General features: G+C 35.9%; 1 protein-coding gene across 1 annotated transcript in view; it reads right to left on the bottom strand.

The window, feature by feature from the left end:
• Positions 1 to 848: 848 nt before the first annotated feature.
• Positions 849 to 18,793, bottom strand: part of Lrrc4c (leucine rich repeat containing 4C) — a 159,910-nt gene continuing 141,965 nt past the window's right edge. Inside the window, exon 3 of the mRNA XM_052183070.1 lies at positions 849 to 3,183. Coding sequence (XP_052039030.1) covers positions 1,219 to 3,141 — 1,923 coding nt within the window. The 5' untranslated portion in view covers positions 3,142 to 3,183 and the 3' untranslated portion in view covers positions 849 to 1,218. The remainder of the gene's footprint in view (positions 3,184 to 18,793) is intronic.

Genomic DNA, 18,793 nt, shown 5'->3' with positions numbered 1-18,793 from the left:
ATCTTCAGAAACGATGCAAGGGCAGGAACCAGTTCTTGCTATTTGTGGACCCACAGCACCCAAGTGACCATTTAGCTCATTTTAGCTCTGTGATAATTTTCAATGAATTGAACTAAATTTGCTAACACTCAGAACTCAAAATTCTCTTTTCAACTTTGAGCGATTAAGAATGACTCCTCTTTTGTGGTACTATTTCATCAGGTCTGTGGAGTTTTCTTTGAAGGAAGCAAATATATTACACTGGTATTTTCTCTCTTCTTGAATTACATTTAATTTGTAAATTGTTAACTTTTCATCTGGGAGCTTCACAACAGGTAGTCCTATTGTGAAGGCAAGATTATCTTAGCATCTTTGAATGCTGATGTGTAACATAAGTCGAATAAAACAGCAGAGATGTGTAGAAATTGATGTTGTGATTAAAAGAGTACTGTAGTGCTAACTTTCTTGGAAAATAAGGAATCTGATTACCTTCAGGTTTCTCACATTTGAGCCATATTACAAATGAGCTATGTCCAGGTACAGAAAAACCAACAATATTTTATTTATAATCTTATTTTAAGCTTTTGAACTACAAATTCTGGTTCTAGAGGTTTTTTGTTTTTGTTTTTTTAAAAGTCATGGGTTTTATAGATGCTCATATGTAAATTAATCTGTTGCTTGCTTACTTATTTTTTCTTTCTCCACAGAATGTCCTCCTCATAAATACAGAACAGGTCATTACATGAAAAATAGAAGATCTTGCATTTTTCCTTATTCTTTCTTAAAAATCTATTTCTAATATTGCATTCCCCATTGGACTATTTCATAAGGGCATGAAGGAAAAAGAAAAAATGAAAAAAAATAGAGAGAGAAAGAGACAAAATAGACTGGATCTCACCACTAGAATTCACCATAAAAATCTCAAAGTGTAACAGAATTCTTACAAAATTTCCTAGACCAGTTCTTTGGGGAGTTGAGATCTATGAAAAATATGGCAATCGGGGAGGGGAGGGAGGAGGTGTGGGAAAATAGTAAGTGCAGCAAAACCAGGTTCTGAGGAATACACATAATTTTGTCTGCTTTAGATCACAATAGAATTTTTAATAAATAAATTTCTTTTCTTTTTGTTTTTTTTTGTAAAGACACTTTTTTGAAACAGTAGATTTAGCCCAGTCATTTGTGTCATTTTTTAATAAACTGTCCTTTTTTGATTGTTTGTTTTCTGTAACTGTAAATGTTTTATATCTGAGTCTCTTGTACATTGTCTTTAGAGTTCATTCGGATCAATAACGGTTCATGCACTGAACTGTGTATTGAATTTATTGTGTTTACTGTTGTTGTGTGGTTGAAGGGAGATTTGTAAGAGTTATAGTGGTTTAGGTGCTCATGCTCAATCGCAGGCATGGGCAGGTGGCTTTCCATGGGCGTGTCCCCAGTGATCTCATCATCCACATTAATGATTTCAACAGTCCTTGTTGGAGCATGGTGGTTTTGCCGATGGTGCTGTTTCCTCATCTTGTAGAAAATGACCAGCATCACCGCAGCCATGAGTGTGATGGCCACAAAACACCCAATAATGATTTTGGTTGTTTTCATGACCTCATCAATTCCTGGGATTCCACTGTTGATGTCAGTTACTGGAATGGTGAATGTTTTTTCTGTCGACCTTGTGCTCTGTGGCGTAAGAGATGTGGTTACATTGGTGGTTTCCCAATCGATCACTGGAGTGGGACCCACATTGTTATCTGTGGTCCTTGCCTCATCCTGAGAAGGTTCCATAGTCTCTACTGTTACCGTTGAAAAGTATGAGAACGGAGTAGTGGTTGCCGCAGTAACATTCAAGGTGGCAGAAGCAGTGGTGTTGCCAACAGAATTACTCACCATACATGTGTACATGCCTGTGTCTTGCACAGTTACATTTGTGAAATTTAAAGTACCGTCGCTGAGCACAGCTATCCGCACTTTGTATGCCCCGTGGGTCATGACTGTTCCATTTGGAGTAATCCAAGATACAGAAGTCAGGGACGTGGATGCCCGACATTTCAGCTCAGCTGCCATGCCTTCAGTGACATTGAGGTCTGCAGGGGGCTCCACAATTACCGGAGCATAGCATGTAAAGTAATTCTGGTCCAGCTCGCCAATGTACCTCCCTTTCAGGTTGGGAGGAGTGTTACACCTGGCACAACACGCTGTGTTGGAGGGGGCCATGTCTCTTATCCACCAGCTAAGCCACAGGATGTCACAGTTACAGTTCCATGGGTTGTGATGAAGGTGTATCCTCTCTAGATGATGTAGGGGTGTGAAGAGGTCATGAGGCAATAATGTTAGATTGTTGTGTGCCAAGTTTATCTCCACGAGTGACTGAAGGTTATCAAAGGCATTCCGTTCAATCACTTGAATCTGAGACTGTATCATCCACAGTTTTTGAAGGTGCAACAACCCCTGAAAAGAGCCAGGCCGGATTGCAGACAAATGGTTCCCAGAAAGATCTAGCTCGTCTAGTTTGATCAGCGGAGTGAGGTTAGGGATTTCCCGAAGGTTGCACATGGCAAGATTCAAATACCTCAAGTTGGATAGACCTTCAAAGGCACCTTCTGAGATGTATGAAAGCCTTTTCAATTCCCCTAAGTCTAGGCGGCGCAAAGAAGGGATTCTGTTAAAAGCATAGGAAGGGATGCTTTCAATAGGGTTGTTCCGCAACCAGAGCTCCTTCAGTTTAGACAAATATACAAAAGCTCCATTTGGGATGGTAGTAAGACGATTGTCAAAGAGTTCCAGGGTGTTGAGGTTTGCCAGACCATTGAAGGCCCCGATTTCAATGGTTCGAATATGGTTCCTGCTCAACTGGAGAATTTCCAAGTGCCTCAAATGCTTGAAGCTGTTCACTTTAATGATCTGGATTTGGTTCTCATGGAGGTTCAACAGCCTTGTGTTGGTGGAGATGCCATCAGGAACCTCACGAAGGTTTTTCCGAACACAAATCACCTTGCTGAACTGGTTGCTACAAGAGCACACTGAAGGGCAGGTTTGAGCCCGAACCAGACCAGCCACCACAAGAAGTTGAAGAGCCAACAGCACCACAAGCAGGGGGTCAAATAGGGCCCTGTTAAACCTAGGACCTATCATTATCTGCTGTGGATGTAAGGTCATCTTGTTCAACATTCATAATTTATCTGGTGTTGGTCCTTCTGGAGTTCAAACAGTCTGAAAAACAATAGAAACAAAAAATAGTTATTCCATCTTTAAATGTCTTCCTAGAGTACTGTTGGTTACCTATGTATGAGCTAAGGCCATTGTTGGTAAAATAAATAGGCAATACATGGAGTAGCCTTCATGGTAAACAAATTCAATTCCTCTCTGTGGGTTGCCAATACATTGCCAATATTTAGGGAGAAAGATTTCAGTAGTACAAAGAAGACGTTATTCATCATTTGCATGTACCAAGGTGTGTATGATAGACGGGAAAATTTGTTATCAGGTATACAACTGCACATGGTGTATTCCAATGCCACTGCCAAGTAACATTTCTAATATTTGAAATTCTCCTGTGATAAGGGAACTATTCTCTCCCCTTTGAAGAATAGGAGTCATAGAAGAAAAAAAGAAAACATGTAAGAAATCACATGGTTAAAGTGTGCAGCTAGGACTCAGAGCCAGGGCTCCAGCCACATAGGTAGCAGAGGATGGCCTTGTCAGCATCAATGGGAGGAGAGGTCCTTGACCTTGTGAAAGCTCAAAAACATAGTGTAGGGAAATTCAAGAGTGGGGAGGCAGGAATGTGTGTGCGTGTGTGTGGGAGGGGGGGGAGGAAACCCTCTCAGAGAAGCAGGGGGAGGGGAGAGGAGATAGGGGGTTTCCATGGGGCCGGTTAACCAGGAAAGGGGACTACATTTGAAATGTAAATAGAGAAAATATCCAAAAAAGATCAGAAAATAATGTTTCACAGATAATGTATTTAAGACATCTTCTCCTGAGAGTAGCCTGCGATGAGAGTGAAAAGCAACTCGACTCATGCTTTCTGTGAGAGTGGGCTAACTGGGGGTGTCTGTAAGAGAAAGAGCTTTCATAGAAACTACATAGACATGTGTAAGCCATTATAATGTAGCCTGCTGCTTAATGCCTGCTGGTGGAGGGGTTAACTGTTAAGTTCCTTTGATAAATGTAAAATTTGATTACAGGAAAAAGAAAACATTTAACCACATTGTTAGCTTGTGTCCTTATTATTATGGGTTGTTATACATTTGGAGAAGTAAAATAATTTATTTCCTGCATTATTTCCAAACAGCAACTTCTAAGAATCTTTTATCAACTGAACTGGTTGATCATAAATAATGTCTGTAATACATCCCAAACTCTCTTCTTAACCTGTTGTTTATATTAACCTATTAGAAAGAAAGAAGGGAGGGGAGAAGAACTTCACTGCATTCCAATTAAACAGAGACAAACTTGGGTACAACACTGGACAAGTTATTTATGTTTCTTACAGTTCATTGTCCTTTCCTCATAGGTAAAAAGGAAATGGTAGCATTTCTTAAGGAGTTTTTAGGCAATCTAGTTAATCCAGATGAAGAAATGAAAGTATTACCTTTCACGCTGTGAAAACTGAGTAAACATTAGACACTGTTATTATTATCATTGTTTCTACTTCTGTTATGCCTTAGCCAGACAACCTAATTTGTACTCAAACTACAAAGATAAAGAATGAAGCCCACATCTTTGAGAAAATATGAATTCAAATGGTGAGCCATCAGGGGAATAGATGTGTAAAATAGCCCATGTTTATTACTAAGAGATGATATTGGCACCAGGTCCTAATGACAGAGTAGCACATTGCTGAAAAATTGATGGGTGAGCAGGGCATTTAAAGAAGTTCATATATCTCAGGTTTTGTAGTAGTGGATGGATAAAAGAAAGAGGGTTATTTGGAAAAGGGTTCATCATGAGCAAGAGGTGCATGGAAAAAGGCAGTATATCCAGGTCACAGCATCTTTCCCCTGTTGAAAGAAAGAGACAGAGTATGTGTATATATGTTCCCTCAGAGAAGAGACAGCCCCATGTGCCTATTGCAAACACAACTGAAAGAGTTGGGCAGAAAACACAATGCTGTTACAAGTACTGAGAATATGTCATATCTAACTAGTGATTTTTTTCATATATCCAGGGCTAAATTCTACTATAATTATTGTACCTGTCTTGATAGTTTGGTATTCAGGATTTCTGCTCATCCTAGAGAGACTATTACTTCTAAGGTCTTGAAATTTCTGGACTAAGATGGGACCCTTATGACCACCACGCTTTTGCCCTACTCACCTCAAGGCCTAGTAACAAAAAGCATTGGGAAGTCCTTGACTGTAGTCTGCACAAAGGACTAAAATAATCTACTTCTGAACTACACATGCATTTTTGTCTCACCATATGTATGGCCTGACATACTCTAGTTATTCTGAGAATGATTCTGCCTCCTCCTTTAGAAACCATGACTAAAAATCTCATTTTATTTGCAGACCTCTCTTGACCAGTTATCTTCCGCATCTGAGAACATCCTCAGAACTACCTTCCCCAACTCTCTAGTGAAGCTGTGGGTAGATTGGGTAGGTCTCATTGCCCCAGCTCTATGAAGAGAAGACTTTGCTTGTGAGTGTTACATGCTAGCTGTTTTCATTGTTTGACGAGGTTTGGGACCTTGGGAGGTAGAGGACTGCTATAGTAAATGGACCATGCATCAGCCAATATATTAAACCAACTATGAAAGACCTATCACTGTACCTATAGATTAAGGCATCTCTCAATCCTCATCAGAGATGCTATGTTTACAGTAGATGACCATTACAGAGATCCACAGTTAGACAAGGTGTAAAGAGTAAAAGACTCTAGAATTTTCATTACAAATGGAACATATACAGTGCACCCCACTTCCAAGGGATCCAGGATTATTGCAGAAGGTAGGAAGTAAAACTGTAAGAGCCAGGGATAGTGTATGAGTACAGGAAACACACACATACACTCTCTCTCTCTCTCTCTCTCTCTCTCTCTCTCTCTCTCTCTCTCTCTTCCTCTCTCTCCATATCCATATATATATGGAAAACATATATGAATAGAAATTGACTGTGACACAATGCACAGGACCTGTGCAAGTCTAAAACCAGACCAAACCCCATCATGGAGAGAGGAGTTGAGCATAAAACTTCCCTACTATCTCAGGAGCTATTTAAAATTGTTAGTTTCTGTAAAGGAAGGGTGAGTTTTCTCTACAAGTATAGCTCCAGGCAATTATACCACAGTCCAATGGAAGGTCATGCATCCTAGAATATTTGGTAACACAATTGGCCTTGATGGAGAGGTCACAAATTGGTTGAGAATGGAAGGAAGATGTAGATCTGGGAAATTTTTTTTAAAAAGATAGCTAATATGATGAAAAGAAGATACACGAAATCCTCAAACAACAGTTAAACATGCATATTTTAAATTCTGTTAATTTATGTTTTCAATATTGTAACTTTCAATGATGTTGACTACTGTAAACTTCTAATATGTGTGGTTTAGAACAGTTTTTATGTATGACTTCCTTTATGACAATATACACTTCTTTAAGGTTGTTGAGCATAGCTGAGCAGTGGTGGCGCACGCCTTTAATCCCAGCACTTGGGAGGCAAAGGCAGGTAGATTTCTGAGTTTGAGGCCAGCCTGGTCTATAGAGTGAGTTTCAGGGTAGTCAGGACTACACAGAGAACCCTGTCTCAAAACACCAGAAAAAAAAAGGTTGTTGAGCACAAAACCTTTAATGTAAAGTCATTCATAAACAAGCTCATGCTTTTTATAAGGTTGGCATCTCAGAGCACTTTCCTCTTCCATGTTTTCCAGTCCTCACACCATGATCGTCCTATAATACAAGAGAACCTAGCAATAGAGTTTGGTAACAAATAACAGAGTAAGTCCTTATTCTGTTTTTGACATAACTTTCTTATGTTTTGGTTGTTAAGAAAGGTCTTCTATATAGTTCTGGTTGTCTGGTAATTCCCTTCGCAGTAAGCACAAATATCTGCTTACTTTTGTCTCTAGAGTGCTGGGATTAAAAGTGTGTGACACTCAGAAAACTGGACATGAGACTTCCAGAGGACCCTGCTATACCTCTCCTGGGAATATACCCAAAGGATTCCCCGGCATGCAGTAAGGACACATGCTCCATTATGTTCATAGCAGCCTTATTTATAATAGCCAGAAGCTGGAAAGAACCCAGATACCCCTCAAAGAAGGAATGGATACAGAAAATGTGGTATATTTACACAATGGAATACTACTCAGCAATTAGAAACAATGAATTCACAAAATTTTTAGGCAAATGCTTTGATCTGGAAAATATCATCCTAAGTGAGGTAACCCAATCACAAAAGAATACACATGGAATGCAATCTCTGATAAGTGATATTAATTAGCCCAGAAGCCCTGAATACCCAAGGCACAAATTGCATAACAAATGACTCCCATGAAGAAGTATGGAGAGGGTCCTGATCCTGGAAAGGATTGATCTAGCATTGGAAGGGAATATAAAGACAGAGAAAAAGGAGAGAGGTGATTGGAGAAGGGATGGAGAGAATAAGGTTTATGGGATATATGGGGAGGGGGGATCCGGGAAAGGGGAAATCATTTGGAATGTAAACAAAGAATATAGAAAATAAAAATATTTAAAAAAAGTATGTGACACTACTGCTTGGATAATGCCATATTTCCTCTACAGTAGATCTCTTAATAGAGAATTCTTAATATTGAATGTATTCATAGCCATTTGTGAATCTCAGTGCCATTAAATCAGGGAACCTTATTTTACCTTTTCATTTGCACCTTCTGTGAAAGGTAACACTGCTATTCACTCCAAAGTCCTAAGACTGCCAGATGCTACAAGTTAGGGCTTATGGTAAAGAATATAGAGCATGTCTGTAACACACCTTAAAATTAAGTGTAATTAATACATCATTCTTATTTTCATGTTCTTTTTTCCAAATTTAGATTGAAAATATAAAAGAAATCATGTGATAATTATCTAGATTTTTTTGCCTAATGAAATGATCACCAGATCCATTTATTTTCATAAAAACAACATAATTTTGTTATAGTTTAATGGATGTTTAAATAAATCCTGCTCAGTGTTACCATAAGAATTAGCTGACATGATCAGGAATATAGATGAAAACATGGGCCTGTTAATACTGATGTTACCTGTAGGTTATATAATTCTCTTGTTCCTCTTTACCATGGCTAAGTTGTAGTTTCTACTTCTGGCTTCCTTCAAGGTCATTGTATTATTGTAATTAATGAGGCTTCTGATGACTCAGTCAGAAAAAATGATTCATGAGTTATTCTTGGTTCAAAGCTAATTTATAACCTATAGCAAATAATATTTGGTGCCCTGTATTGAAGTAAATAAATTACTATCAATAAAGCATTTTCTACTTTAAAATCTAAATTATGTTACTTTACATCAAAAGCCCAGATTCAACATCTCTTTTATAAGATGATTTTATCAAATCAAAGGAAATAAATTTAAAACTATGCCATTTCACAGCATTTAGTTACAAATGGATTTGTGTGGGGTTTTGAATGAAACTATGATACTTTTAGAAATGTCCTGAAGGATATCTTGATTTTGTCAATAGGTCTTTCTTCTATCCTTATGCATCCCATGCATTAATAAATTAGTGTATGCTAAGAGGGAAATACTTTGAAACTCAGTCTTGCAGTATTGAAAGTGGTTGAACATATTAGAATATTAGAATGAATTTAGAAAACAGGACATAGATAGATGAATTTAGTTAATTAAAAATACCCCACTAAGCACATATATCCTTAAGGATGCTCAATAATCATTAAGCACCAGAATTCTTCCTTGTCCAATCTGAATCTTGATAATGAGAATCTCAAGTATATCCACTTTATCTCTGCCTCTCTCTGTCTCTCTGTCTCTCTGTCTCTCTGTCTCTGTCTCTCTCTCTCTCTCACACACACACACACACACACACAAAACACATACACACAGGAAATAAAAAGAAAGATACTTTATATCAATAAGAAATCTCCATTTTACTTTCTTTGTGTGATTTAAATCATATTTTTATTGCTTAAGAATTTCATACATGTATTTTTATCATATTACCTCCTTTTCGCTACTAAATTTCATCCCTGCCTGTGTTTATTGCTAATTTAACAATGTCTGCTATTTACTTAAACCTAAATGGCTGTGCACACTGGTTAAGAACTTTTTCCATTAATTAAACATTTGAATTGGGAAGACAGACACACTTCAAATACACATTTATGAGATGAGAAGATCCACCTTTAATTTAGTCACATCTTCTACTGGCAACTTATATAATAGATATGAAGAAGGAAGCTCCCTTTCTTCACATGCTAGATCTTGCTCTACCTACCAAGTTCATTCCTTCACTAACATTTGAGCCTAAATGTTTTGTACTACGACCTATACTGAAGAACAATGGAGACATCCAGCCTCAAAAACTGAACAGTTACTGAACGCTTAGACCTTTCATTGACTACAGCCATTCTTAGGCGAGCTGGACAACACTGTGCAAGATAATTCAACAAAACTTATTCTCTCTCTCTCTCTCTCTCTCTCTCTCATCACACACACACACACACACACACACACACACACACACACACACACACACAAGATATGCTTCTAGAAACCCTGACTATATACCACCTAAATTTGTGGTTTTATTTTTTTTTAATTCATCTTGTCCAAATTCTGCTTCCCAAATATGCTGTCTTATGGCAACTCCATAAAACACAGTCAGTCAAACAGGAGTCACACCTTTAAAGAAAACTGACATTCTTTTTCACAGCAGTTATCGACTGCTCATAACTCCTCATCTAGGAGTGAAACTTGCCATCCATGCTGAAATTTTGTCTGAAATGAGCTTATACAGGCCTTGTACATGTTGTTACAACCACTGTGAGTTAATCATTGTAATTGCTCTATCATATCAGAGAAACACTGTTTCATGGTAAACATGTAATAAGCAAGGTAAAATATGTTTTTCAACAATTCTTACGCTTATTACCTTTCTGGTCCTCTTTCATGATGATCTCTGAACATTGGGGAAAGGTGGATTAGATGTAGATACCTTGTTTAGGGCTAAACATTTCATAGTGTCTTATTCTATGAACATTCAAAGGTGGTAGGTGGCTAATTGTTGTCTAATAAGTTTATGTCACCCTGCATAAAACTGAACCCCAGATGTATCAAGGACTCCAATATAAGTCTTATGCCTTGAGACTAATAGAGAAAATTGGAGATTATGATTGAATGTATACCATGTGGAAGAATTTTCTGAATGGAAACTTGATAGTTCAGTAATTAAGACCAGTAATTGCCAGATCATATGACTATACTTCCTTGTCAATATGACATCTGGAATTATCTAATACCCAAGCCAAATGGTAGGATGCAACTATGAGGGATTTTTCTTGATGAAATTATTTGAAAAAGGAAGATCCATCATTAATCTATGTCTTTTGAGATGGGAAAATTCATCTTTAGTCTAGGCCACACATTCTACTGACAGCCTAATAAAAGAAATTGAACAAAGAAGTATTTGAGCTTTTCCTACTGGTCTTTCTTCTTACTGGTAAGTCTATTTCTTCATTGGCATTAAAACCAACTTCTTCACTATTCTAGAACATACTAAAAACAAGCTTAGGCATCCAGCCTCATAGAATGAATAATGGTTGGATTCTTATACTTTGTATTGGTAGAGAGTCATTGCTGCACTAGATGGACCTTGGCCTGAATGTCAGTCTAATAAACCCATATATATATATATATATATATATATATATATATATATATATATATATATATATATGCATTCTTTAAATTCTGTTCTACTGGATTCTCTGAATAGTGTATAGTACTATAAGAAATGAAAATATTTCTTTACAGCAAAGCTATCATTTGAGTGAATGAAGAGACAGCCTACCTCATGGGAAAATTATTTACGACTTATACATATAAAATAATATTTGTGTCAAGAATACACAAGATGGGGCTAGAGAGATGGCTTAGCCTTTAAGAGGACTCGCTGCTCTTCCAAAGGTCCCAGGTTCAATTTCTAAAACCCACACTGAATCCTACCAGTGGGAGCAGAAGGTGTCTCTGAATTTGTTGCCTACCTTTGGAAGCCTTTTCCTTATTGTGGTGTCTTGTGTAGGTTTAGTAGAAGCAGACTTGTCTAGTCTTATTGCAACTTTCTATGCTGTAGCTGGTTGATGTTCATCGACACCACAGTCCTTTTCTACAGAGGAGGAGAGCGGAGGTGAATGTGGGAGAGGGGGCTTCGAGGTACTGACAAGAGAGGATTGAGGAGAAACTGTGATCCACATGTAAAATAAATAAAATTAATATAAAAATGAATAAAATAAAAAAACCAAAATTGGTACAAAAACTTAAAGGAGAGTTGTTAGAAATGAAATGTAAATGAGAGAGATATATATTCTGTTTTCATGTTCAATATCCTTACCATCAAGAAAATACAAATCAAAACTAGTTTGAGCTTTTTGAGACTTCATCTTATACATCTGGAAAGGGTAAAACAGAAATTTTAAATGTGAGTAGATATTAACATGGCTATAGGGGAAAAGAAATGCTCATTCATTGCTTATGGAAATTCAAATTTGTAAAACCAATATGGAAATTAGTGGGGAGGATCACAAAATAGAAATAGATCTTCCACATGAAATAATTAAACCACACTTGCCCAAATACCCAAAACCATCTATATATTCTTACAGAGCTACATGTTTATTCATGCAATGAACATGAATGAAACAAGTAAAATTTTGAAATTCATTGTAAATAGATGGATCTGGAAACAGTTATCTTATGTGAGATATCCTGACCCATAAAGAAAAATACTGCATGTCTCTTTCATGCTAACTTTGCAAGGGAATATAAAGAATAGAAGAATATATTAGAGAAAGAGGAAAAATAGAATAAGAGTGATAAATTAAGGTGGGAATGGGAGGGCAGAGTTAAGCTTGGTAATGGGTAACTTGCACTATTACCTCCTGAAAAACTCATGGAAAACTTCCGTAGAGGATTCATATGATATCTACAACCACATTTAAGGATAAATTAAATATACTTGCTATTAAATAGTTGTACAATGCAACTACTAGACACTCTGGTACTTTTAATGGATTATAAGTCATTTTCTTTTAAAGATTATTTATGGACACAGAAACTTGATTTTAGTGTAATTGTCTCATCTTTCAAGATATTACCCCCTTTCTTCAGGCCAAACATATGGAAAACTATTTCTAGCTTACACAGAATACAGAAAACTCTTAGTAAGTCAACTTGTAGCCCATATACTGTTAGCTTCTTACCTAAGTAAGATGCAGAATGACTTTTGTTGCTAAAACTTAGTTAATTTCTGGGCATGAGACAAAAATTAGCTGGTTAAAGATTACAATATCTTTTTTCCATTCATAAATAACAAAATGTGGGTAAGGTTGTATATCTAAATGGATTTCTAATTCTATATTCTGTTTCTGGAATAGTCTGAGAGAATAAGATATCTAGAGCTGCTGAAATTTTGTGCAAAAAGAAAGAAACCTGATGCTGAAACTGATATAACAAAAAGAAAAAGTGAAGAACTTCAAAGAAGTTCCTTGAACTTCGTTGAAGTTGTGATGAACAAATGAACTAAATGACATAGCAATAGTTCTTCCAGTGCACATTTTTAATCCTATCAAACCACTGATTCTTGAATTTGTAGGGTTTTTTGTTTGCTTGCTTTTTCTGTTTTTTAGGTTATAAGCAACTAAACGTATTTTAATACATCCTATCAATCTTTCCTCTCTCTCTCTCTCTCTCTCTCTCTCTCTCTCTCTCTCTCTCTCTCTCTCTCTCTCTCTCTCTCTCCCTCTCTCTCTCTCTCTCTTTCTCTCTCTCTCCTATCATCTTTTTTATCATCTGTTCATTTTCTCTGTCTCTTTCTCTCTCCTATCATATATCATCTTTTTATCATCTGTCCATTTTCTCTGTCTGTCTGTCTGTCTGTCTGTCTGTCTCTCTGTTTCTCTCTCTCCCTCTATTTCTCTCTGTGTTTCTCTCTCTACCTCCCCCTCTCTCTTATGAAATCATCTCATCAAATTCATATCAAAGAAAAATGTAGTTGAAAATTTAAAATTCTTATGACATTTTACATGTTGAATTCTTCTCATAGAATTAATTGCAGGTACCCTGACTTGATTGTAAAAAAAAAAAAATATTAAAGTTTTTTCCCACCACAACAATAAGATTTTCTGCTGAAAAATCATTTCTCAGCATCTTTTTATATTTAAAAATGCTACAAGAGAAAAAGGTACAAATTAAATCACACTATTACCAAAGAAGCTAACCTTTTCAAATCAAATTTATCACTATTTTCTTATATTGCCTACACCCCATTTTTAAATTAGCCTTCCAAGGATATTGAGCTATCTCTTCTTGTGCAGGAGAACATATACATGCAGAATCTCAAGGAACATTTTACATATAAATATGCTTAAGACTAGCTCTAGGTAAGTGTAATGAGAACAGTAGAGGTTTTAAATTGCTGCAACTCAGGGACTTGACCTGTCAAGTCGACAGGCAGTAGTTTTTGAAGAACAGTGTCTTTAAAATTGTTTCTAAAATGATGTTTAGGTGTTAGAAAGTAAGTTTTATTAGAAAGAATCTGCCTCCACATTTGCACTTTTAAGAAGGCTTGACTTATAACTTTTTAATATATGACCAGTGATTATATGTGACATTAAAATAGATTAAATGAGCAAAAACTGAATATAGAGAAAACGGTTTATTGAAAGAAACAGAAGTGTTTGAGAGAGGAGGAGGAGGAAGATGATGAGCAAGAAGCAGAGGAAGAAGAGAAGGAGGATAAGGAGGAGGAGGATAAGGAGAGGGAAGAAGAAGAAAAAGAAGAAGAAGAAGAAGAAGAAGAAGAAGAAGAAGAAGAAGAAGAAGAAGAAGAAGAAGAAGAAGAAGAAGAAGAAGAAGAAGAAGAAGAAGAAGAAGAAGAAGGGGAGGGGAAGAGGAAGAGCAAGAGGAAGGAAGAGGAAGATGACGACTACAGTCCATGTGGTAACAACCAACATAATGCTGTGCTCTGGAAAATAAAGCAAGGAGTATTTAAAAAAAACAAACAAAATCTCTAAATCAGGAAAGTATTCCGAGATTTCGAATGTTGTTATGGTTACAATATAGACTATAAATTCATACATAGAACATAAAATTGTGTATATTTGCATCTGTGCATTATTACAATTCAGTGTAGAAAATATTTAAATGTTGTAAGTCACAGTTAAAAGTGATGTAGGCATAACAAATCATATAACTTTGAGAAAATACTTGAAATATAATTGAGCCTTTATAGAAACAGAAATTTATACTGAGGGAATTTAGTGGTCTAGGAGATAAATTGAGATTAGTTATAAAAGGAAGAAAAAATTAAGCTTACAGTCAAAACCAAGGACTCGTGATGCAGAAGAGTTAAATTTGGATGTGCAACTTGATCCATTGGGGTTTGCTGCACATCTAACATAATTATTGAGATTTGCTTCAATAAATATATTTAAGATAAAAAAAAACTTGAGACCTTTAAGTATAAAGGGAGATTGTGAAGACAGTATTTTCAAAGGCTTCTGCCTTTATGGAGAACAGAAATTGACAGCAAAAGACCAGTTTGGGGGGGGGTGACTTCAATAATCCATATACCACACTTCACTTTAAAATTGCATGGGGCTGATCTTCAGTTGGATTGACTGACTACAGTGTTACAAAGTTTGAAATGAACCCAGCCTAGTTAACGTCTCCAAGAAAATGAAATACAGATTGCACATGAAGAGGACTGAGCTAGTGTAAAAATTATCATCCTGAAGTTACACACGAATCATCTCTGCTGCTCAGATCTATATGGTGAATTGTGTGAAAGGAAAAATAAGCCCTGCATTCAGCTTCAGTTTTCTTACAACCTAAAAATATATTAAAGTACACAGCGGAGAACTGCTAGTTTCTCATAGCAGTATTTAGTGGAATAAAAGACAGATTCGGAGTGAAATGACTTCTGTTGGAGGGTTAGTTTACCGTTATTACTCATTCTATCTTTATTAAATGGATCTTTCAGGAGCTACATTTCACTAAGTAGGCATGATAAAATCTGATAAGCATACCCTGTGAAGACTGCATGAATTACATAGCACAGCATACATAGAAAACTGCCTCTGTCCACTATCAGTGCTAGTAACATACACCAAGTAGTTCAAGGCAAAAATGTATTTTTCATTGACTTAACTTTTTTTTTTTATATTCACATGATGCCTGGCAGTGTTTACCTAGCTGTACTCCTAAACATAGCCTTCTTATCCATAACATTTCATTTGTAACTTGAACACTCGTAAAATATCTTATCAGGTTCTCCCTTTTTACAATTGACCTGTCCAATCAAATACTTCTTGAAATATATTTAGTGCATTTTAAATAAATAAATATGTTTGTGTTGTTCTTCAAGTGAAATTCTTATTTTCCCTCCATATTCTTGTAAAACAAAGCAAACTAAATATGTTTCTAATTCATTTTGTGGTGTCTTATTTTTATGGTAATCTTCTTTATTTCTTCAACATCATGGATATTTCTTTATTTTCTAAATGTTTCAACTTGATATGCCTTTTACTTGTACAGTCTGGTTCGCTAACTTGTAATAGATCACCTTTTATTTGATCATCAAAGATGACATCAAGAATTTTATTTTTAAATTTACCTACTCCGTCACTGTAAATTTCTCTACCTAGTTATTGCACTGTTAAATATTAAAATATTTCAATTTCATCAAAGTATCTATAATATTTTTTCTATACACAAGTGTTTCTCTTACTGCCTATCAAGCCTTGATGCAAGATTATCAGAGTAGAGATATACTCACATTACTTAGTAGCATTTCCCTGAAATTATATTCTTCAAGTATTTGTTAAAACATGTATTCATGAATAAGTGGGTAAGTTGACAATGGCAGTGTGTAGACAGTTGAAAGTATAAACCAATATTTCCTGGGAGACTGGAACTTACTAATGGATCCTTAGCACCTAGTAGAGTCCAATTCCTCTAGCAAGAATTTCATGCATTTCTGAGTTGTTATCTTTCTGGTTTGTAGTTGCTTTCACTAAAGAGCTGGAACTACACAGCAAATTGAAGATCATTTCAGTCTCTCTTCACTCTTTCTTGGATGCTTTGTAGATGGAGAAAACAGATTTTCCTCTTTTTCCCTTTTCATTTATTATTATTCTTAGCAGCCCTGTTTGATGTTTGACCAAACAATGCCCTCTGCTGTTTGTGCCTAAAATGGCATGACTGCTTCAAAAGTTTCTACTTAGAGGAAGCAGATTTTTTTCCATGGTTTGCTTCACAAGGCTGTTTCCTAAACCTCAGAACTGGGTAGTAAACTTTACTGCTCTGGTTCCAGCTATTGTTTTTGTTCTTTTCTTTTCCTCCCACCCCCATTTTTTAATAAGCAGAGGATAAGAAATCATATGGTCAGTAAAGGTGAATGCCCTTTAAAGGGCATGTCCTCTTAATCATTGCAAAATGTGCTCCGCAGAACCATTAGGATCATTTTTCTTAAAATCCATGAAAGAAAATGGTTTCCTTGAGCTACTGTCACAATCCAAAGCAGCACATTATAACAGATGAGCAGGCTAAGAAGGCAGTCACAGTTCCAACTTTATATCAGCAAGAAAAAGTCAGCCTCACCTAAATCTAAAAACACACACGCACAATCAGAAACCTCTTTGCAAATCTAAACATAAAATTAATGTGGTTTTGTTTTCTCTGTTTGCTTACCTTCTTATGATGCAAAGGAAAAAAACACGATAACTTGTACGAGCCTTCTGTCTGGGTGTGAATCCTTTAGAATCATATCCATTTTTTGAGATTGATTATTTATGAAAATATAAAATATAGATGACTGAGTTCTTTCTCAAATTATGTGGTAGGATTAGAGTTGTTCAGTACCATGTTTGTGTTTTTATAACCACTATTTGTTTAGCAAAATGCTTTGCTAAAGTGGGGAGGAGGACCTCAGAGTCTTAAACTCCAAATTCTTCTCTGTGTTTAAGTCTTCTGGTTATGCAGTCAAAATTCTCTATCTCTTAGAAATCTGCTTGGTATACTGCAAGCAGCATCCTTTGTGTGTATGCTATCACATCTGTGGCCAGAAGACCCTGATCATTCTCTTTTTCTTGTTTTCTTCAGATTCACAGGATACCAGCTGGTTAGTTATTCTCCCATAGTAATTGTTCACAACAAGGTTTTTCCTTAAAGTAAAGTTAATATCAAATGAGAAACTAAGCAACAATTGTACAGATAAATTGTACCTAACAATAAATTCCTTGTCCCTTTACTACATGTACCCACTAGATGACAGCAGCAATCCCAGAAGTGAAAAATACGATGTCTTCCAATATTTCCAGACAGCCCCCTATAGGCCCAAACTACCCCCTGATAACCAGTGCATGTGAGGTATGCACTTCAAGGTGGTGTGTCATTGTTACAGCCTTGCATACTAAGAATCTTACTACAGTAACAATGACCTTCTATTTTATATTCTAATCAGATCATCCTACTTTTTCCCCTTCAGATATTTTTTTTTTTATTTTTGGCTTTGAATTCCTCACTCTGATTATTTCATTAAATTATTTCTAACCAAAACCTATTTACCATAACTCTGTTTTAAATATAATAATTTTATTTATTCTTTGAAAACTTCATACAATATATATGATCATATGTATATCTATGCCTCCTCCTAAGAACCCCCAAGTCTACCTCACCCACCTTCCTATAACCTCTTGTTCTTTTGTCTTCTTGTTCCCTTTTTTTTAATTAGATTTTTTTTATTTACACTGCAAATGTTATACCCTTTCCTCCTTTCTCCTCCGAAAACCCCATATCCCAACCTCCCTAACACTGCTCACTAACCTACCCACTCCCTCGTCCCTGACCTGGCATTTCTCTATTCAGGGCATCAAGCCTTCACAGGACCAAGGGCATCTCCTCTCATTGATGTCCGACAAGACCATCCTTTGCTACAAATGTGGCTGGAACCTAGACAAATATTGACATTCATAAACAAATTTAGTAAGTTTAATCTTGGCTTTATTGACCACTAGGGGAAAGATGAATTAGTAAAAATCATTAGAAAATAGAATCCATCCTTCCTCTACTGATCAGTAAAGCCAAGATTAAACTTACCAAATTTATTTATTAATATCAATATTTGTTTAGGTAGCCACTTTATTTATTCACAAGTTTCTTAAAGAATACAACTGGATTCCATTTAACTAGTAAATAGTTGTTACATTGAATTATTGATATTAAAACATATCTAAATTTTCATTCTAATTTATCTAAATTTATCTAAACATATTCTAACATTCTAATTTATCTAAATTAGAAGCCATTTAGATAAAGTGATTTTGTAATGAATGATAACTAAAGGCTATTAACAAATCTCAGGTGAACTAACATGACCTAAGTTATTTCTGTTATCAGGAAAAGTGGCGAAGAATGGACTGGATGATTATTTCATAGAACTCCCACAAAAGAAACATAAAACTAACTAAATAAAGAATGTGAACCATAGAATTAAATAATACTCAGTTAAATAAGTTATTGAAAGCAGTGCAGATGATCTATATAATAAAATCTCCTATATAGAATGCAAATGTAAATTCGATGTATATATATTAAATGGATGAAAAA

The sequence above is a fragment of the Apodemus sylvaticus genome, chromosome 5 (genome assembly GCF_947179515.1).
Source record: "Apodemus sylvaticus chromosome 5, mApoSyl1.1, whole genome shotgun sequence".
NCBI classification, from domain to species: Eukaryota; Metazoa; Chordata; class Mammalia; order Rodentia; family Muridae; genus Apodemus; species Apodemus sylvaticus.
This window is presented reverse-complemented; position numbering and strand designations above follow the sequence as displayed.